Source organism: Globicephala melas, chromosome 4 (assembly GCF_963455315.2).
Source record: "Globicephala melas chromosome 4, mGloMel1.2, whole genome shotgun sequence".
Taxonomy (NCBI): domain Eukaryota; kingdom Metazoa; phylum Chordata; class Mammalia; order Artiodactyla; family Delphinidae; genus Globicephala; species Globicephala melas.
Window position 1 is genome coordinate 75,257,509 of NC_083317.1, and position 20,241 is coordinate 75,277,749.

At 41.4% G+C, this 20,241-nt stretch overlaps 1 protein-coding gene across 2 annotated transcripts in view; it reads left to right on the plus strand.

The window, feature by feature from the left end:
- MB21D2 (Mab-21 domain containing 2) overlaps window positions 1-14,554 on the plus strand; it is a 105,268-nt gene extending 90,714 nt beyond the window's left edge. For both annotated transcript variants that reach the window (XM_030860616.2, XM_030860631.2), the window contains exon 2: window positions 11,503-14,554. In XM_030860616.2, coding sequence (XP_030716476.1) covers window positions 11,503-12,767 — 1,265 coding nt within the window. In that variant the 3' untranslated portion in view covers window positions 12,768-14,554. The remainder of the gene's footprint in view (window positions 1-11,502) is intronic.
- Window positions 14,555-20,241: the final 5,687 nt, after the last annotated feature.

Below are 20,241 nucleotides of genomic sequence, written 5' to 3' on the forward strand. Positions count from 1 at the left end.
AGGCTCCTAGTTTCTCCCTTCCATCTCTTCTGAGTATGTAATAGGAGTCCCTAGGTTGCAGATATAGTGGCTCTGGGGTCTCTCATCATGTCAGGAAATAACAGTGTCAGACTGACAGTGTCAATCCAAGTATATCACTCTGAAAATTTTCACCCTTGAAGATTCCAGTAAACTCTTGATGTGGTAGCTCACTTGGGAGGTGACTGTGAGAAGCACGACTGTTCATGAGCAGATTCATCTTGTGGGACCCTCTGGGAAGTTGTGTAGAACTCAGAATTGTCCCACCAGAGTCTTGGGAAGCGGGGCACTTGTCTGCTGATTCCTGCCCTCCCCTGCTGTTGGATTAAAGTCAGTTCTCCTGCATGAACTCCCCTGCACTTCCCAGTGGTGCCAGAGCAGAGATGACCCTCAGGCCAAGGAGCAGAATCATTGGCCTTAAGGAGGGAAGTTGCCATCTCACAGGAAACCACCTACCGTGGCTGCAGGTGCAGGGCATCAACAGCCTGTCGTACACATACACACTCATGTATTCACGCATATTAGGAAAAAGGTAAAATCAGTGAAGTCAATAATAGTAATAGTAAGTAATCATTTAAAATCTACTTTAGATATGAAAATGGTGGTTACAGTTTTAAAAGGTTTTGTCAGTTAGACAAGCATTTTGAAGTGTTTTATGGGTGAAATGGTATAATATCTGGGCTTTGCTTTAAAGAACTACAGCCAAAAGTGTGTGAATAAATGAAACAAGAATGGCAAGCATAATTGTTGAAGCTGAGTAGTGGGTACGTGGTGATTCATTGTACTATTATCTCTACATTTCTGTATGTTTGAACATTTCCAAAGTAAACTAATTTTAAGGCAGGACTTTAGCTAGCCAATGAAGTTTTAAAATCCTTTAGCTGGGTCTTTATATAAATTGCCACCATTTTTGAGCTAATGTAGCAAATCTGAGTGTGTCGTGTAGACCACAGCTACACTACTCTACACTGTGGAGTCCCTTTTTAGTCAACAGTGACATAGTTTCTCAGGCTGCTGAGTCACAGCAGGCATATCTCTTATTGAGACTCAGGATAACAGGTAGTTTAGGTTTGATTTGGGTTTGGGTTGCTTTTTTTTTTTTTTTTTTTAGAGAAGGCACAGAATTCGTCATGTTTCTTTCCCCGTGGCTCAGTGTGCCTGAGCTGAGTTTTGCACAGGAAAAAAGTGACGGTGGTAGATACTGCTGTGTCCACAAATGAAAAAGATTTACAACTCAGTAACAGCTTCTGGCTTTGTGGTTAGTATTTCCCTTGGTAATGGTGTTCTCAGCCACTCTCTGTCCCCCCAGTCTAGTAGTAAAAACTTAGGGGATAGGACTTTAAAATTTAGGCTTTGCTGTTGGATTAAAGTAAGCAAATTAAACTATGCATCTGAATATATAGGAACATTTTCAGAGTTTGTCTTGGGGGACTGAAAGAATTCCAAGGATTCCCTTGGAATTAAAATACTTGTGGAATGCTCTTTCAGAATTGTCTGAGTTAAATATGCAGCACACATACGTGCACGTACACATGGCTGTGTGTCACAGCACTAGATACTCACTTTTTTAAAAAATAAAGAAGTCATTTATAATCTTGTCTTTCCTATAATCCTTGACCCATTTTGCTTATAATACTTCATTTCCCAGGGACTGCTAAAATGAGCTTTTAATCTGCTTTAAAAATCATTTTAGGGCTTCCCTGGTGGCGCAGTGGTTGAGAGTCCGCCTGCCGATGCAGCGGACATGGGTTCGTGCCCCGATCCGGGAAGATCCCACATGTCGCAGAGTGGCTGGGCCCGTGAGCCATGGCCGCTGAGCCTGCGCGTCCGGAGCCTGTGCTCCACAACGGGAGAGGCCACAACAGTGAGAGGCCCGCGTACCGCAAAAAAAAAAAAAAAAAAAAATCATGTTACTCCAAAATAGAATTTGTTTTATTTTTGGACAGAGAAATAAGCTTCCACTAACTGTTTCTTACAGTGTTTCATGTGGCAATTTTAAAGGTCCAAAGATATTAAATTATTTATCCTCTCAGGAGAGCCCATTTAATGCTGGAAAGCATCACTGGGGTAGTGAAAAGAGTATGGAATGAACCTGAATTTTCATCCCATTTCAGTTTTTATGGCCATGAACAATTTATTCGACTGTTATTTATCTTGATTTCCTCATCTGTAAAATGGGGACAGGATGACCTACTTCCAAGTGCCAAGAGGATAGAAGGAAAAGACATAGGTGAGACATTCAGCCTATACCTTAATGCATAGTAGAGCCAATCAATGTTTGTGTCCTTCTCAGAGAGCCCTTGACATGAGATGTACATACTTTGAAAGTGTGGTTTGTAAAGTCAGTCCTTCTTTTGTTCTGATGTGATCTGCTACTATTGTGATCTCTTCTTTTAAAATCGGTGGAGTTGGTTGGGGGATTGTGATAGCAGCTGGGTTGCAGATTAGAAATGACAGAGTAAAACAGATGAGAGGGAAGAACAGCCTCCTCCACTGGAACTTAATAAATACTCCCCTGGATTTCTTCCTGCACCTGTTATGGGGCCCACATGGCACGGTCGTCGGTGGCTACAGCAGTCTACATGGTATCTTCAGTAGGAGGCGGCTTTGGTGTTGGGCAGCCACCTTGAAGGACACCTATACTCAGACCCCATCCCATGTTAGTATTTTTAGTCGTCACCCCTGCTGAAAATGCTGATTGGTCATTTCTTGGGACAGGAAATGTACTTCTTCCACAGGCAGCCTTGCTAGAAGATTCTACTAGATAGATGAGCCTTTCATTTACCGATTACACTGATTTTTTTTTTCTCTCTGTACACCTTCTACTTATTGGAATCCTAAAGTCCGTTTCTCCTTTACCAGGACAACTTATCACATATTTGAAGATGGATCTCATGGTCTTCTTGAATTTTTCATTCTCCAGGCGAAACAATTTGCAGTCCTCTTCATCCCCTTCTATGTTTTGGCTAGGACCTTTATTCACTTCCTTCAGAGTTATTATCTCAGCTTATAATTATATGTTCATTAGTGTGTGCTTGTTTGGTTAGTGTGGGAGTTGTTCATGCTGCTTATCAAATATTTCTGGCTCTCTGCTTTCCCAGCATGAGGTAGAACTGCAGTTTCTTCCCTGGGGTTGGATGGGACTAGTTTTGGCCAGTGATGTGTGAATGAAGATGACATATGTCCTTCCCAGGCCAAGGCGTTTAGCTGCCGGAAAGAGATCCCCCAGGGCTTCCTTTTCCTCCAGTAGAGGGCCTGTGAGTTTCTAGATGAGACGTACTGTAGCCACCTGGGTCCTGGATGAAGGAAAGAAGAGCCCTAGCCAGCAACCTCTGATGGTCACGTTGCCTGAATGAAAAATAAGACTTTGTTGTTTGAAGTCACTGAGGTTTTAGGTTTGTTACTCAGCATATTCACATCTCTCCTGATTGATACAAATGTAACTGACACAAATGTAACTGGCTTTCTCACTCCACATAAGGACCATGCAGTGGGGACAGTGTGTTTCTTTTCACTGTTGTGTCTTCAGTATCTGGCATAGTACTGGCTCAGAGGAGGCACTGATACTTACGGGTCACATGCATGAATAAATCAAACCCAAGTTTTGGATCCCACCACCATCCTTGCAATTTCCCAGACTTGGCCTCCTTCATTATTCCTCTTCTAAAATATAGAGCCTACCCCCTGCCCATCAAACCCAGACTTCCAGTTTCAGAGTACTTAAGTAGTTGGCATATACATCCCCAAATGAGAAAGGAATACAAACCACACTCAGCTGGGTCACAGGCTGAAGGAGGGTACATTTGACTTAATGCTGAACATCTCCATTAGAAGCTTCTTGCTGCTTCTGAAGATCAGGAGAGAGGTAATCTGGTCATCACTGGCATATTTCTGTATCCTTATGATACCGTATTGGCATCACTCTTACTTTTCACTTGCTACTGTTTTTATCTTTCAAGAATGAGCCTTCTAAAATGGTCACTCCTTTTGTAAACTAACAACCTATCTTTCATGCCCTGTTGTAGCTGTAGGCGGCTGCTAGGTGGGGCTAATGAGACACTCCTTTGAGTCTTGCCAATAAGTCTTGATTGGCAGAAACCATGAGTTTTTAAACTATCCTAAGAACTAAAAGGAGGAAAAGGCAAGACATATTGGATGAGAAAAATGTTTTGCTAATGTGGGCACATGCCCAGAACCCTCTCTTTATTGACTGCCAAGTGAGTACCAGACCACACACTAAGTAATTTGGTGTGCATTTTCTTGTTTTAACCTCATGGCCACCCAGCAAATTTTTTTTTTTTTTTTTCAGTACTCAGGCATCTCACTATTGTGGCCTCTCCCGTTGCGGAGCACAGGCTCCAGACACGCAGGCTCAGTGGCCATGGCTCACGGGCCCAGCCGCTCCGCGGCATGTGGGATCTTCCCGGACGGGGGCACGAACCCGTGTCCCCTGCATCGGCAGGCGGACTCGCAACCACTGCGCCACCAGGGAAGCCCCCCCCCCCAGCAAACTTTTAATTGTTATTCCCCAATGTCATTTAAGGAAACTGTTTAATTAGGTTGGTCCTGGATGAATCGGACTTGAGTCCAGGTCTGACTCATGTTCATTCTGTTCAAAATAGCTTAGTAAACTTTGCCAAGGCCCACCAATTTTTAGAACTTGAGTTTTAATTTTTAAGAAAGAAAATAATGAAAGATTAGACAGGCTTATTTTTTTTTCCAATCTGACTTTTGGATGATTTTATAGAGATATGCTGGTAGTATTTTCTATTACATTATATGGCAAATCTCATGATTCCCAATTTGTGACTGATGATGTGGTCAAGTTGACTGAGCTAAATGATGCACCCAACCCACAGTTGCCTTCTAATCCCAAAGTCTGTATTAGCCCCTGCAGTAGTAAAACCTTGACTGCAGGAGCTCATAGACTGTTGACTGCGAGAGCATCTTTCATTTACTGACACTTTTTGCCAATTACTGTGCCAGATGTTGTTATCTCATTAAGGAGGGACAATAAGCCATGAATACAACCCACTATGATTATAGGTGTAGAAAGTGCTAGGGTAAGAATTCAGATCAGGGTCCTTCACAGGGGTGTGTAGGTTGTTCATTTTGCAGGGCACTTGTTCTGAGGGAACACGAAAGGGCTGGAATCCAGCCAGCCTTCTACTGGCCAGGCTGTGCACCATGCTACCCGATGGCAGCCACTAGAGGAGGCATCCCTGGGCTAGCTTCAGTCTGGGTGCGGCTGGAGGAGAGGGTGCTCCATTCGTTTCCCTTCATCTAACATGTTTTGTAGGCCTTACACGTGCTTAGAGGCTTTCGATAGATTATCAACTCTGTGGAATAGGAGTTGTTTGGCCAAGCCAGTTTTATAGATGGTGGAGAAAGGGAAGACTATATGGGGAAAAGGAACTAAATATCTACAGTGTGCTTAGACATTTCATATCAACCCTAGAAGAGCGGTTTTATGGTTTTATTTGTTCATTTTGAATAGATGAGGAATTGGAAGCTCAGAGAGGTTAAATAACTTGTCAGGCTTACTTAAGTAGTAAATGACAAAACCAGGATTCAAACCCAAGCCTGTCTTGCTCTGACTCCAGTGTTCTCGCAGACATTATTAGTGTCAAGATGCGAAAAGATCAAGGAAGACTTCTTTGAGGAGGCATCTTTTGAATCAGTCCTGTTACTATATATATTTGGTCAATAGGTTATTACCATACGTGAATTAATCAGGTCTCTAAAAAGTTTAAATAACATTACCTGCAGTTGTCTCAGAAGTTATGCCAAATAAAACAGACTCTTTGACTTATGAAACATACTATAAAATTTTTAATATTAATGATCATTCAGCAGATAATTGAAAAGCTAGGAAGCTCCACTGGTGTCTTGCTTCTGTATTTCCTGTGTCTTATAGTGTATTTATTTGGGAATATGGGTAGCTTCTTGTAAGACAGGTCAGGTGCATCCTTCCTTCTGATAAATGTGGATGATGGGGCATGTTCTGCTGATGGTCCAAGGTCACACGAAAGCTGTGACCAACAAAAGTGCAAAGCTGGCACTTGGCCTTGAGACCTCTGCTACTTTCCTTCCCAGCCATTCTACGTTCATGTCAAGTCGGGTCATTGTCATAGGGAGAACAGTGTGCATTTGCCACTCTGACCGTCACAACAGATACGGGAATTAAAGGCAATGCTGTGAATCTGTCCCCAGGGCTGTGTGACCTTGAATGAGTTATTTCTCCTCTCTGAACTCAGTTTTTCGCCTATAAAGTGAGGGACTTCATATAGATGATTTCTGGCTGTGAATAAAGAAAATGAAAAAACTTTCCCCAATTTGAAATCATTAAAAATCTCATAGATTGGTGACTTTTTTAGAAGAAGATGGCCATGCCTACTTTTTAGAATGTTGCTCAGACTATCAAATAAGTTTGACAAAAATATTTGAAACATAGATGATAATATTTTTACAGGAAGGTTTATATTGTTTATTAACAGCTAAGGAGACTGCTACCCTAAGGGAATGTGTCAAAATCACAGAAGGACTTTGCAAAATCATCCCATTCTGTACCCTTCCTACTATTAAGGATCAATGCCATAAAGGCACTGTTATTGGTGTTTCACATGAGTTGAGGTGGAAAAGGTAATACTTTTTTTATGAAGCAATGAATATTATTGAGATATTCAGGTCTTTTTTATCTACATAGAAATCTTTTTTATATACATAGTCAAAGATATATACAGAGATAAAATGTATTCTGTAGCTTTAATTACAAGACGTAAAAGTCTTCTCTCTTTGATAGATCTTTATCTCTTCAACATAGTTAAGAATTGATTTTTTTAAAGCAATCTATATAAGTACTAATTTCACTTATCCATTTACTAATTGAGTTCTCATAGATGTACTTGAGGGAAGCTGTGAAGATGGGAGAGGACAAATGATACTTAGTTCTTGTGCTCTGGTGTCAGCCAGCTGGCATTATACGTTTGAGTGATGGGAATTAGTAATCTGAATTCAACAGAATGTGATAAAGTTTTGTTCTCTAGAATACAAGGGAGTCCAGGACAGACTTCAGTTTTTCACTTGATGTTCTGAAGGCAGTCAGCAAAGAACTAAGTGGATGATAGGGAACTCATTCCTTAAACTTGGGGCCCCAGTACCTAAAACAGTAGTTTTAAGGTCTTCATAAGTAGATACTACGAAATAAACTGAAATCAAGGAATCAGTTACAGGAAGGGAGGCTGGGAGGCACTTTTGCTTTGTGTTTTTAAGAGCAAACATGCCAGTTCTTTCCTGAAAAGAAGAGACCCGCCCAGGGGAATAAGCTACTTCTCCACCTCTCCTTTTCTCTGCTGCTAACAAGCTCAATGGTGTGGGTTCAACCTTTCTTTTGTTCCCACTGTTTCCAATAATTTACTAATAGCTAAACAGCCAGAGGCACTTGATATCACACAAATCTCCTGTAATTACACACAAAAAAACCTTAGATCAGTTCAGAGATGGCATCTGTTGGAACTAATGCCTACAGCCAAAGTGTACAGTAGAATTTTTTTTCCCTCTCAGACCCTGCCTGTGTTTTAGTTGCCTGGCAACCCATCTGGGATGACAGCTAATGTCAGCTGATTTTTACTTAAACTTAGCCCAGGAAAGTTTTCAAGGAGGGCCTTTGAGTTTGTGCAGTTCTGGGGAAGGCTCCAATTTGTGCTACCAAATAATCTGTAAAACTGTAGACTAATGGGCTCAGGCAGGCTAAATGTAAATGTGGAGGTCTCAGGGGATCCGCCTCCGGAACAGTGTGGCCTTACGGATTTTGTTGCTAACTCTTAGGAGCTTAGCAAATGAGCTTCAGCTATATTCTCACTACTGCTCAAGTTCTGTCTGCCCTTTTTAAAGGAATAAGAAATGTCCAACATTATCCTAACCCCTGAATATTAGAATTTAGCCAAATACTTTATACGGCTCTTTTGAAAGAAGGGTCAACATTTTAGGTGCATAAGCAGCAATTGGGAGGAAAGAGGAATATTCTAACAAGTGAAAATATGTTAAAACTTCTTCTTTAATCCAGTAGAGGGCAGAAAGGAATTTTAGCTTTTTTTCTCACCTGTAATTATCGGAACAAAACTGTGGCAATCCAAGGCAAAGTTCAGTGACACGTTTGTAAACAAGTTATCCCCAGCCCATTACTACACATGTTATTCTGGTTGTGTAGACAGGTTCTGGCTAGTGTGCTCAGAGCCAGTTGGATCCAGTCTAGGAGAAAAAGATGTATATAATTTTGAGTTATTTATGCCTAAGAGGGGACAATTATGTAGTGCCCATATAACAATACTACTAATCAATTCAGATCTTATTTACTACTTACAACCCAGCATGTCACGGTTTTCCCCAGGTGTGTTTGGGGTGCTCCAGATGCTGGAATGAAACAATATATGAAATAATGAGTAAATTATTTCAAGATCAAATGTTTCCTTTTGAAAGTATCTGTACCTCCACGTGAGCCTGTAAAATAGTAAAAGTGATTTTCACCACCTGCTCGGGATTCTGAAAGTTCCATCTTATCCTCTTAGAGCTACAGCCAAAACTTGTGGTGGTAGGAGCTATTACTTTGTAAAGATGAGGTTAATGCTGAAACACAATGACAACTGAGAAAAGAATCTTTTTCTCGGTGTTACAATTTCCACACTGGTTGCTGTCTGGCTTTTAAAAACCACTTTTAAAAGGAAAATAAATTGTTCACTGCTGATTTGTAGTGAAGGCTGCTTGGGTTAGTATGTAGTGTTTTAGATTGGGTTCCTCAGGAAGCAACCCCTGAGATGGAGTGAGGATATTTACAAAGGAGCACCCTTGGGATCTGCACCTGTGCAACGGAGGGGGCGGAAGCAGGGTCAGGCGGAGGGAGAAGTGTGGTGTCCTTCTCAGCGGGCCCCAGTGGGAACTCTGGGTGCCGGGGACTCATCAGAGTACCCTGAACTGGGGCACTTCCACACTGATTGGTTATGGGATGTTTACCTCCTACCCTAACCACAGCCCACGGTCTTAGTTGAGGTGGCTCTTTGCGGTCAGACCATCCTTGAGGGATAGGCACTGACAGCCTCAGCAGCTGAGACAAGAAGTCTTTATTGAAGAGGGATCTGGGTGCCCCATCACAGCACAGGGAGCGTGAGAAACAGCACACCCCCCCCAAAAAAAAATCGGGTACACTGAATTCTCTTTCTGATGAATTGTTGATTCTTTAATGCTGGATAACTTATTGATTGCTTTAAAAAGAAAGTGATCGTTCGCTCTTTGTTGTTTGGAAAATAGGATTTTAAAGAATGAAAAAGAGCACATTTTTATCAGAGTGTCAGATTCTGAAATATAGTGGGAGCATAGACACATATACATGGTTTATTTATTTGCATTGGTATTGCCTTATGAATAGAAAACTATGCTGATTAAAAGTAACTACAATGACTAATGGAATCATAATTTGTGGTCATTCTTTTCGATCTTTCAGGAAAAGTTGTTAAATAAGTCACGGAGTGATGCTGGTAGTTTGTCAGATAATGAAGCACAGGTAAATCCATAATAAAAAGACAGGAAGCAGGGAAGGTAAATTTGTATGTTGGTCGTGGAACAGTCATTTCCGTCTCGCCTTTATGTATTTCATATTTAAGCCTATTAATTTCATCTGTTTGTTCCTTTGTCATTCAGTCATAGCTTCAATTGTGTGCCTACTGGGAGCGGACCCCTGTGGCTGCTTCATACATCTTGAGACATGGTTCTCACTCTCAAAGAGCTCATAATATCATCCCTAAAAGTCACATTTGTTCTATCACCACCAATCTCATTAGAAAAGTATACAATTTAGGGCTTCCCTGGTGGCGCAGTGGTTGAGAGTCCGCCTGCCGATGCAGGGGACACGGGTTCGTGCCTCGGTCCGGGAAGATCCCACATGCCGCGGAGCGGATAGGCCCGTGAGCCATGGCCGCTGAGCCTGCGCGTCCGGAGCCTGTGCTCCGCAACGGGAGAGGCCACAACAGTGAGAGGCCCGCGTACCGCAAAAAAAAAAAAAGAAAAGAAAAGAAAAAAAGAAAAGTATACAATTTGGGAAGATGTTAAGTTTATGGTGCAGGAGATAAGTTTTCTAAAATAATGCTTTTTTCCTGAAAGGTCTGATGTTTTCATTGGCAATAAATATTTCAGTTGTTTTTGTGAAGTCAGTCTTAATTTGTTCAGTTTTTAAGAAAATGTCTGTTACATACTGAAGTCTAAATACCCATAGTTTATGTGTAATTCTTTAAATTAAAAATGGCGTTCCACGAAGAAAGCAGCTCATTTAGCCTCCAACTCAAACATGAGTGCTTTTCTTGAAGACAGAGTTTGTATTTCAGTATGCAGCAGAAGTGCCTTATGGTTACTTCCTATTTTGTCACATAAAAAGGAGGTTTGAAAGTTGGGATTCAACAAAATTAATCCAGTTTTCTTTTCCATTAAGGATTTTAAGTGAAACTGGATTATTACTAATTTTTAACTGCTAGTGCATGCCAATAAAAAAGAATCAAACGGGGCTTCCCTGGTGGCGCAGTGGTTGAGAGTCTGCCTGCCGATGCAGGGGACACGGGTTCGTGCCCTGGTCTGGGAGGATCCCACGTGCCGCGGAGCGGCTGGGCCCGTGAGCCACGGCCGCTGAGCCTGTGGGTCCGGAGCCTGTGCTCTGCAACGGGAGAGGCCACAACAGTGAGAGGCCCGCGTACCGCAAAAAAAAAAAGAATCAAATGACTGTTAGTACAGTTGGTGCCACTGTCTTGACTAATGCTAAGGCACCAGCAATTTTTCCCTTCTTTACTTTTGTACCATTAAAGGTCAGCTCAAGTGTCAACACAGTGAAAAAGGCAAATAATGTATTAGCATTATGAAAGGAGTCATGACCTCACTGTCCTCTGAAAGTGTCTTACTTTCAGTGTCCACAGCCCACATTGAGAATCATCAGAACAGAGGAAAGTTAAGCAGGGTGAGGATGTGAGGGAGAGAGACGGCTTTGGCAAGAGATGGAAGAGCCAGGCGTTGTATGATGGCAGCAGAGATGGAGAACAGGGAAGGAACAAGAAATGTCGCAGAGGCTATATAGATAAGATTTGGCAGTAGAAAGGCAAGTAAGACTTGAAACTTACTAAGGTTTTTCAGCCTGGGTGACTGAGTGGATGGCAGTGCCATTAACCGAGGTGATGACTGGGGGAAGAGGAGCCCTGGTTTATGATTGAAAATGATACTGCTTTCACCATGAGAGAAGAATCTGCATAATTCTCCCATTTGGAAAAGGATGGATTCTAGCACCGATGAAAATGAACAACGTACTGTTGGCTGGGTCCGTGCAGCAGCCTAAGATCTGGTTTTGTATTGATAACGAATAGTGGCTCTTAGAAGCTCAGCACATTCTCGATTGATGCATAAGACTCTTGTATCTGTGCTTCCTGTAACAGTGTTTTCTCCTTCTGTTTTTAGGAATGGTGCAAAAGCTGGACCAAAAACTTCCAGTGGCCAATGAGTATCTGTTGCTTTCCGGAGGAGTCCGGGAAGGCGTGGTAGACCTGGACTTAGATGAGCTTAATGTCTATGCCCGAGGGACCGACTATGATATGGACTTCACTCTTCTGGTGCCAGCCCTGAAGCTTCACGACCGTAATCAGCCTGTGACGCTGGATATGCGCCATTCAGCCTTGTGCCACTCCTGGCTGAGCCTTCGGCTCTTTGACGAGGGGACGATCAGTAAGTGGAAAGACTGTTGCACCATCGTCGATCACATCAATGGTGCCACCAACTACTTCTTCTCCCCAACCAAAGTGGCTGACTGGTTCTATGACTCCATCAGCATCGTCCTGTCAGAGATACAGAAGAAACCCCAGCGAGGGATGCCAAAGGTGGAAAAGGTAGAAAAGAATGGGACCATCATCTCCATCATTCTGGGTGTGGGGAGCAGTCGCATGTTGTACGATATCGTCCCAGTGGTCTCTTTCAAGGGTTGGCCGGCAGTGGCCCAGAGCTGGCTAATGGAGAACCACTTTTGGGATGGGAAGATCACCGAGGAAGAAGTCATCAGTGGGTTTTACCTGGTGCCTGCTTGCTCCTACAAGGGAAAGAAGGACAATGAGTGGCGGCTGTCCTTTGCCAGGAGTGAGGTGCAGTTGAAGAAGTGCATCTCCAGCAGCCTCATGCAGGCCTACCAGGCCTGCAAAGCCATCATCATTAAACTCCTGTCCCGGCCCAAGGCTATCAGCCCCTATCACCTGCGGAGCATGATGCTCTGGGCCTGCGACAGACTTCCTGCCAACTATTTGGCCCAAGAAGACTATGCAGCCCACTTTTTGCTGGGCCTCATTGATGACCTGCAACACTGTCTGGTCAACAAGATGTGTCCCAATTACTTCATCCCGCAGTGCAACATGCTGGAGCACCTGTCCGAGGAGACGGTCATGCTCCACGCGCGGAAGCTCTCCTCCGTCCGCTCAGACCCGGCGGAGCACTTGCGCACCGCCATCGAGCACGTCAAGGCAGCCAACCGGCTGACACTGGAGCTCCAGAGACGAGGGAGCACCACTACCATCCCCTCCCCGCAGTCCGACGGAGGAGACCCCAACCAGCCCGATGACCGTCTGGCCAAAAAACTACAGCAACTAGTGACTGAGAACCCGGGGAAGTCGATCTCCGTCTTCATTAACCCTGATGATGTGACAAGGCCCCATTTCAGAATTGATGATAAATTTTTCTGAGCGTTTTTGCTGCCTTTTTTTCCCCTCTGGTTCTAAAACTCTCATAATATGTAGTGTGGTTTGTGATGCCGTCTTTCTGTTTTTTACATATCCAGCCTAGGTTGGATCTGTTAAGAACACATTTTAAGTTTCCTGGTTCTGCAGGATGGTGCAGGCTCTGAAACAGTATATTACTATTTCATATTCTGCCTCTGATTTTGTTGTTTACTTTTTGTAGTTATTACACATTGTTTTGGTGTTTGGTTTTTGTTTTTTTTAAGGAGAACTTGAGCCATAGATGAAAATACCCATGAATTCTCTCACTTTTTTCCGTTTCATACTTTGTGCTTTCATACTTTTGTTCATGGGAGTGGGGAAACAAATCTCTTTCTCATGCTTCAGGATTCTCTTATTTTTTTGTTTTCCTTTTTTTGTCTTTATTTTTTTTAATGAGCGTTCATCACCACAGATATTTGAAAATCATCTGAACCTGGGAACTACCTGGTACGTTAGTTGGATTTATTTCTTTCGACCAGTGGCCGGGGTATTTTCTCCCTCTCTGCCAAACAATGTAGACTTTGAAAGTGGTAATGCTATAAATTGTGTTTGGAGCAACTTCATTGAATGTAATTGTCCTTAAATCAGAACTTTGGATGGTTTGGAAGGGTGTCTTTGACAACTTTCCAGATAGAATTAAGGTTTCCAAATGGTAGTTTTAGTGTGTGTAATTATTTGAAGCCTTATTTAAATCCTATTAAAGAATATACCATTATAATTGTTATTTGCACTAATGAGATTTTTGCCATTGTCGGAGTTCCAATGCGTGTATTTCAATATAAATTGACATCCACTGTTGAAATGCTGTCATTTCTTCATTTAGCCCATTTGTCTTCATCAACAGAATGATTCTTTGTATTTGTTTAGTTCTTTAATTGTGGGGTCCTGTTTTGCCCTCCTTGATATTCCTGGTTCCTATCTTACTGAGAAATTTTTAAAGCTTTATATCTGCTAAGTGACTTTATCTGAAGCTGGGGAAAGTACATGCTTGATACAGTAGTTGTCTTTGTATGTACAGTTGATCCTTGAACAACACGGGTTTAAACTGCGTGGGTTCACTTATACACGGATTTCTTCCACTAAATGTGTTAGTTGAATATATGGATTTGGAATCGTGAATAGAAGGTCAACTGTAAAGTTATATGTGGATATTCAACCTCACAGGGGTCGGTGCCGCTGACCCCTGCATTATTCATGGGTCAACTGTATTTCTTTTGACATTATAGAGGTAAGCTTTTTTGTAAAGTCTCTTTGCTTCTACTGAGAGTTTTGAGGAAAACTGGAAGGAAAAATTAATATCAGTCCCCACATAGAAGATACCATGCTTGTTCAAAAGCAGATTTTTCTATAGAGCAGGAACCAGGAGATAACTGTGGGTGGCAGCCTTGGTGTAGAGGTGTCCTGTCTTCATGAATGAAATTACTTGCCAGGTTTAGGTGCTGCAAGGCATCGATTGGCTCCCTGTTTTGGTATGAACTCGTGGCAAACTGTAGTGTTTGGGAGGTCAGGGGCCTGCCGATCTCTCAAAGGATGACCGTGATGTCTAGTATTGGAAAGGTCAAGCAACATTTTGATTTTGATCCTGAATGTCCAGTCTCACGGGTTGGATTTTGGCCGATTGAAATTAGGCATATACGGTCTTGGTTTTTGCATGGGAATTATTGTAATGCTTATAAATGAAAATGAAATCATTCAACCATCTTAAGTCAAACAAAAATAATAATAATAAAAGAAACATACTGGCCTTGGAATTTTGTTGTTGTTTGTTAGTTTGTAATCTGGAAACTATTTCCTTATTAGTAATCCCAACAGTAATTTTCAGTAGATATAGCCCTGGGCTTGCTGTTGTCTTTCAGGCCAGATGTCTATGTAGTGAACAACCAGTATTCATTCTTCCCTTTCTCCAGTTTTCCTACTAGTATCTACCTATCCTCCATATAACGTGTCCTTCTTGGGAAATGACTTAATCCCCAGCTTCAGACATGCACCCTGATTGGTGTAGGCCAATCAAAATAACCATTTTCCTGGCCACAGTCATTAGTTAGGGATTGGGCATACAATGTCAGCTGCTCCATTCGGGGACGTGCTCAGGATTCTAGCTTGGGATGCTGGGGGAGCAGCATGCACCCTGGATACGGAAGAGGAAGTACTTGGATTTGCTATCAGTACCGTAAACCTAGGGCTGGTAAGTCAGACCTTGTTGAAGGTGAGTAGAAATGAGACGTAGTCTGATACCTTTTCTTGTCTGAAACATAAGCAAATCATTGACCTACTAACCCTCTGTCCTTTTGAAGCCTGGAAGGTTGGTTAAAATAATGTTTCAAGTATAATATAAAATGCCTCAAGGGAGCAGTCATCATTTTAATGTTACCTACATATGCTTCTTTGGGTTGTGGGAATTTATAAGCTATAACTCAACAGGATTCCAGTTCTCTGATGGGACATGTTTTTACATATTTCAAGAGTAGATTATGCTGGACTGTATGGCTTTCTCATCTGAAATGGAAGATCCAAAGATGCAAGTAAAGGTTGGTTTCAGAGTGGATGGAGCCAAACAGGACCAGATATTTTAAAAATAAGAATGTCCCCGAAATTACTGTGCAAAGTTATTTCAGGGAAAATGAGAGGCAGGTATATGTGGCTAATTTTACTTTCAGGTGGAGATGTGAGCAAACAGGGAGGAGGCTTTGGGGGCTCGTTGAAGAGCCCCTAGTGACTTCTTCACCAACCCCTTATAAACATACACACAAACACACACACACACGCTTTCACATCATGAATTGGAGGTTTCTTTAGGGTGTTTTGTAACACTTCCTGGAAGGATTAAGCCCATTGGCTGGTCACAGCTAAGTGCTGATTATTTTGGATCAGATCATTACCTTGCTGAGAAAAATTTCCTGACTTGGAGTTCAGCCTTGGACAGGATGGCCGGGAAGGAAAAGGAAGGCTGTGCTTAGCAGCAGCTGCTGGGTCAGGGGGCTTCCTGCTGCTCCGTACCTCAGCGGTGGTCTTCGGGGAAGGTACTGAACTCCATCTTTATAAGCTCTCTCCAGAACCTCTTCCTTTGAGTCACCCAAGGGACTGCTTGTGTGGCTATTCCACTCCCCATCTGGTCATTACTGGGGGTCAAGGAAAGAATCCCTATATTCTTATCTGCAGGTAAAACTTTTTGCCATGAAATGGAGCACTAACTACTACCTATACTAAAGGAAGGGGATGGACATTATTTCCTGTTCCTGTTATTTTATTAATATCAGGTAAATACGTATATAGTTCTTTTTTTTTTTTTACGTATATAGTTTTAAACTGATTGAATCGATGTAGTTAATGCTCCTCTCTGAGAAAAATAGCCAATTTAGAAAATGTACCTCTTAACGCTGTAATTTTCATTAGGTAAACAAAAAATGTATGATCTAAACCTTGTTTAGAATAAATATTCGCCGATGGAGAATTATTTGCAATATGTCTAAAGTTCTCTAAATTTCTACCTTCTGTTAATTAATGGGAAAAATCTCGTTTTTTCATTTTTTAAGAAAATATACATTATACGTGGTAGAAATCAAGCTATAAAAATTTTAACTAATTCTGTTTCTTTCTCTATGCCCATTTTATAATTATACCCTATTAGCAGTAAGTTCAAAAGCAGCATGTTTAATAAATGAGGGCATTTGCCATATGGCACTGAACTCATACTAATGTAGTGTGACCCTGGCTTTCTAAGTGTGGGCTGGTGGTTTTCAATCCACACTTGGGTCCTGGCATTCATCAGACTTCAGGGAGTCCATGTGCCTGGGTCTGTGTGGTTTAGGGTAATGAAGAAATTTCACAAAACTCAAATATTAATCTCCCGTATAAAAGCATTGTTTTTCAAAGATCTTTAAAGACACATTTAGCCGTCATTTGGCATGGCAGCTGAGATGAAAATATTTGCATTTCTAGACCACATTCCCTCTCTTTTCAGGACGAATGGATTCTTAATGTGGCTTGGGAAGGGAAGGCACCTTTTTCATCTGCCATCTTCTGTTCCACCAATTTATCACAGATGCTTAAGGGGGGGCTAAGTGTGGGTAGAAGCAAAACCTTGTTTCTTTGACTTTACATTCTTATCTGTAAAATGCAGAATTGAGGCTGTTCCCTGCCTTTCTGGCTTTCACAATCTAAGATTAATTACCTCTGTTTCCAAAATAATCTCAATTTTAGATTTATAAATCCATCTATTTACACACATAGAGTATTCATTTCTGCAGAATGTCATTTTAAAAAATCTTATTTATTGCGCTGGCATATGTGGGGGGCCCAGCAAACATTTATTGAATACTTGCTGGTGCAGATCTTCTTGCTAGATGCTTTTACTCATGAACCTGTTTACGCCTCACAATAACTCTAAACATGTAAGGAAACCACAATTCAGACATTAGATAACTTGTTCAAAGTTCCAAAGACAATTAAGTGGTAGGGCAGGGCCAACATTTGAAACCATTTGTCTGTTTCCAAAATTAAGAACATTTTACTATGCCACTCTGCCTCTGATATTAGTATCTATTATTATTTAGATTAAATTCTGTGCATTTATACAGGATCTTCATTTAGTTAAAAGGTAAACCATAAATAACAGAACCTGGGTTAAACTTTTCTTCAGAGCTTTTCATCAGAGTAGATGGATCATTTAGAGAAAGTTAATTTTCTGTCACTGACAGATCCTGGGAGAAAACAGATGAGTGGGAAAGTTTCCGGCTGGGATAAGAAATGAACCAAATATGAATTAGCGGTATCACCTATGAAGTATTCTTGCCAGTAGTGAGTTTATTCAAATTTTTCTTACACCTTCTACTTCATACAGAATTCAGAAACTAGACAAACAACTAGCACCACAAGGAAATAAACAAATCTAGGAGGCAGGTCATCTTGTAGACAACTCGTCTGGACTTTTCAACAATTAATACCATGGTACAAAAAGAGAGTGGGGAGGAGGTGTTTTAGAGTTACATAATGAGCAAATGCTATCCATGATCCTTCAGAGGATACTGATTTGAACAAACCAGCTATAAAAAATTTTTTTGGAGCAATTTGGGATTTTTGAGTATGATATTAAGGAATTACTAGTAAGCTTTGTCAGGTATGATAATGGTATTGTGATTATATAAGAAAATATCCTTATTTAAAGACGCATGCTGAAGTATTAGGGAGTGAAATATATATGTAACTTATGTTAAAATATTTCAACAAAAAATTAAAGCAAATATGGCAAAATGCTAAAGAAATTTATTTTAATTCCTGAGCTCAAAGGAATGGGCAGTAGGAGAACTGTTATTAGCAAAACACTACTCATTTTTCAAGATGTAGGGAGAGAGGTATTGTCTTTGAAAGAAAAAAATGTGCAGTTGGGAACTTAGTTACATTTAAAAATTAACTACTAATGATAGGTAACCAACAACTTTAATAGATCTTCCAGAGGCATTGATGTAAAAATGAAATACATGTAAATAGAACAGCTTGTATTTTTAGAACTGTATTTTGGTAATTTAGGGTTTTTTGTAATGTGATGGTATTTAAAAATTTTTCTGGTCATTGGTTAAAACTTTGACTAAACCTCTATAAAATCTTACCATTTACATTTTATAAACCTATACATTTATTATTTACATTCATAAATCTTTTCATAGAAATCACACTCTTAAACCAGATTTTATAAAACCAGCTATCAGTAAATTAAAGACATGATTTTAGTGATGACTTAAGGGCTGGCCCCAAGGGGCAAGATGGCATTTCTTGGTTATGACTGTCAAAGCTATCTTGAAATAAACAGGTTCGTTTGTGATCCTTGCTTCTTCCAGCCTCAACACAGGCTGTGCTTGGAAGACTGAAGCAAATATCTGTCATCATGAGTCAAGCTCTTCCTCATTTATGGGAATGAATAAATGCAAAGAAGCTTTCCATTTCATGTGATAATAAGAATTATTAAAAATAAAATAAAACACTTGGTTCGCAACCAGGGAAGCTTCCCGAGTGAAATCTGAAATTCGCCCCTGTACACAGAGGGCAAGAGCTGAAGAAAGGGCCAGAAAACTCCAGGTTGGTAGGTGGCAGACTTAATAAGCAAGGGAACTTATATTTGAGGGTAGGCTTGTCTTCGGTGGCTGCAGGAGTAGATCTCCATACCTGCCACCCAGAATCTTTAAGTTTCCATAGAGGCTTTCACAGGGTTCAGTCAGTATCCAGTCCAGATGGTCTCAGCAACACTTTACTCTCTCAAGGCTGCATCCTTGCTCCTAGTGTGGGAATGGTGGGCGGAGCATACATTACCAGGACGAGAGGAGGGGTGAAGAGCCTCCCACTGCCAGGGTCCAGCTCTTGGGTCAGCTGGAGGTTTCATCCTCTTGATAATCTCTAGAAAACACACAAGATCTTCTACGGTGGTTGGCAGGTACTTTCTATAATGCTTATTGAAATTCACCGAATGACTGTCCTCTTCCCTTTTCTGGGTCTTGTTTGCTCTTGTCATTTATAAATTGAGGAGTGAGATTTGTGACCTCTAAGGAGCCCCTCCATGAAGAGTTGTTGGCTGTAGAAGGAGAATAAACACAAAGATAGGAGCTGGACACGAGGGAAGATTAATTGATGACACCTTATGACTAGTAGATGGAATTTGCAGACTCCAGCGGGCGCTCCAAATGAACTGAGGTGGATGGACATTTGGGGCAGTGCTCTGATAGGCTAGGTTAATGAGAAGACATCACTTTTGCTTATCCCATCCTTCCCCTCCCCCTTGTTTTAAAAATTTCACTCCAGGGTGTCATCATTGTTCTGTAAGTTCCCCAAGGCCAGTCTCATGGTCATAGGTACAAATCTCTCTGTGCCCTCCACACAGCTGTGTTTGTGACATTTTATAAAGCTATTGCTTACAAAAGGATTTTACTGGAAAGTTGAAACTGTTTTTGCTCTCAAGTTGCTAAATATAGCATTGACCCTGGCTAACTCACACATCAGTTTTGTTCAGCTTCTTTATACAAGAATTCTAAGAGGAAAAAAGCCATTTGGGGGTTTGTGTGACATGAAGCTAGATTGGGTGTATAATCCACTTAAATTTGATCTCGTGACTACTATGTGTTCACCTCGTGGTAGAAACCTTTGGGGCAATGTCTTCCATCATAATCCTGCGACTCTGACAAGATCACAGCATGACTCCAACCTCATACTGACCTTCCAGTCATTTTGTGTTTTTCTATGCTGATAGTGTGGGAAAGAATCATAACAGAAGTATAGCAGAGAGCCCAGGAATGGTTTCCTTATCTTCACAGTATAGGTCCTGGCCTACATCTCTGGCCTTTGGCATTGGCCGCTTCATTTTCCAAACATTCGATGCCCAGACTCAATCCTCCTTCGATTGTTTTTAACACCAGCTACGTAGAACGTTGAAAGGTCCCAGGTCATTACATGA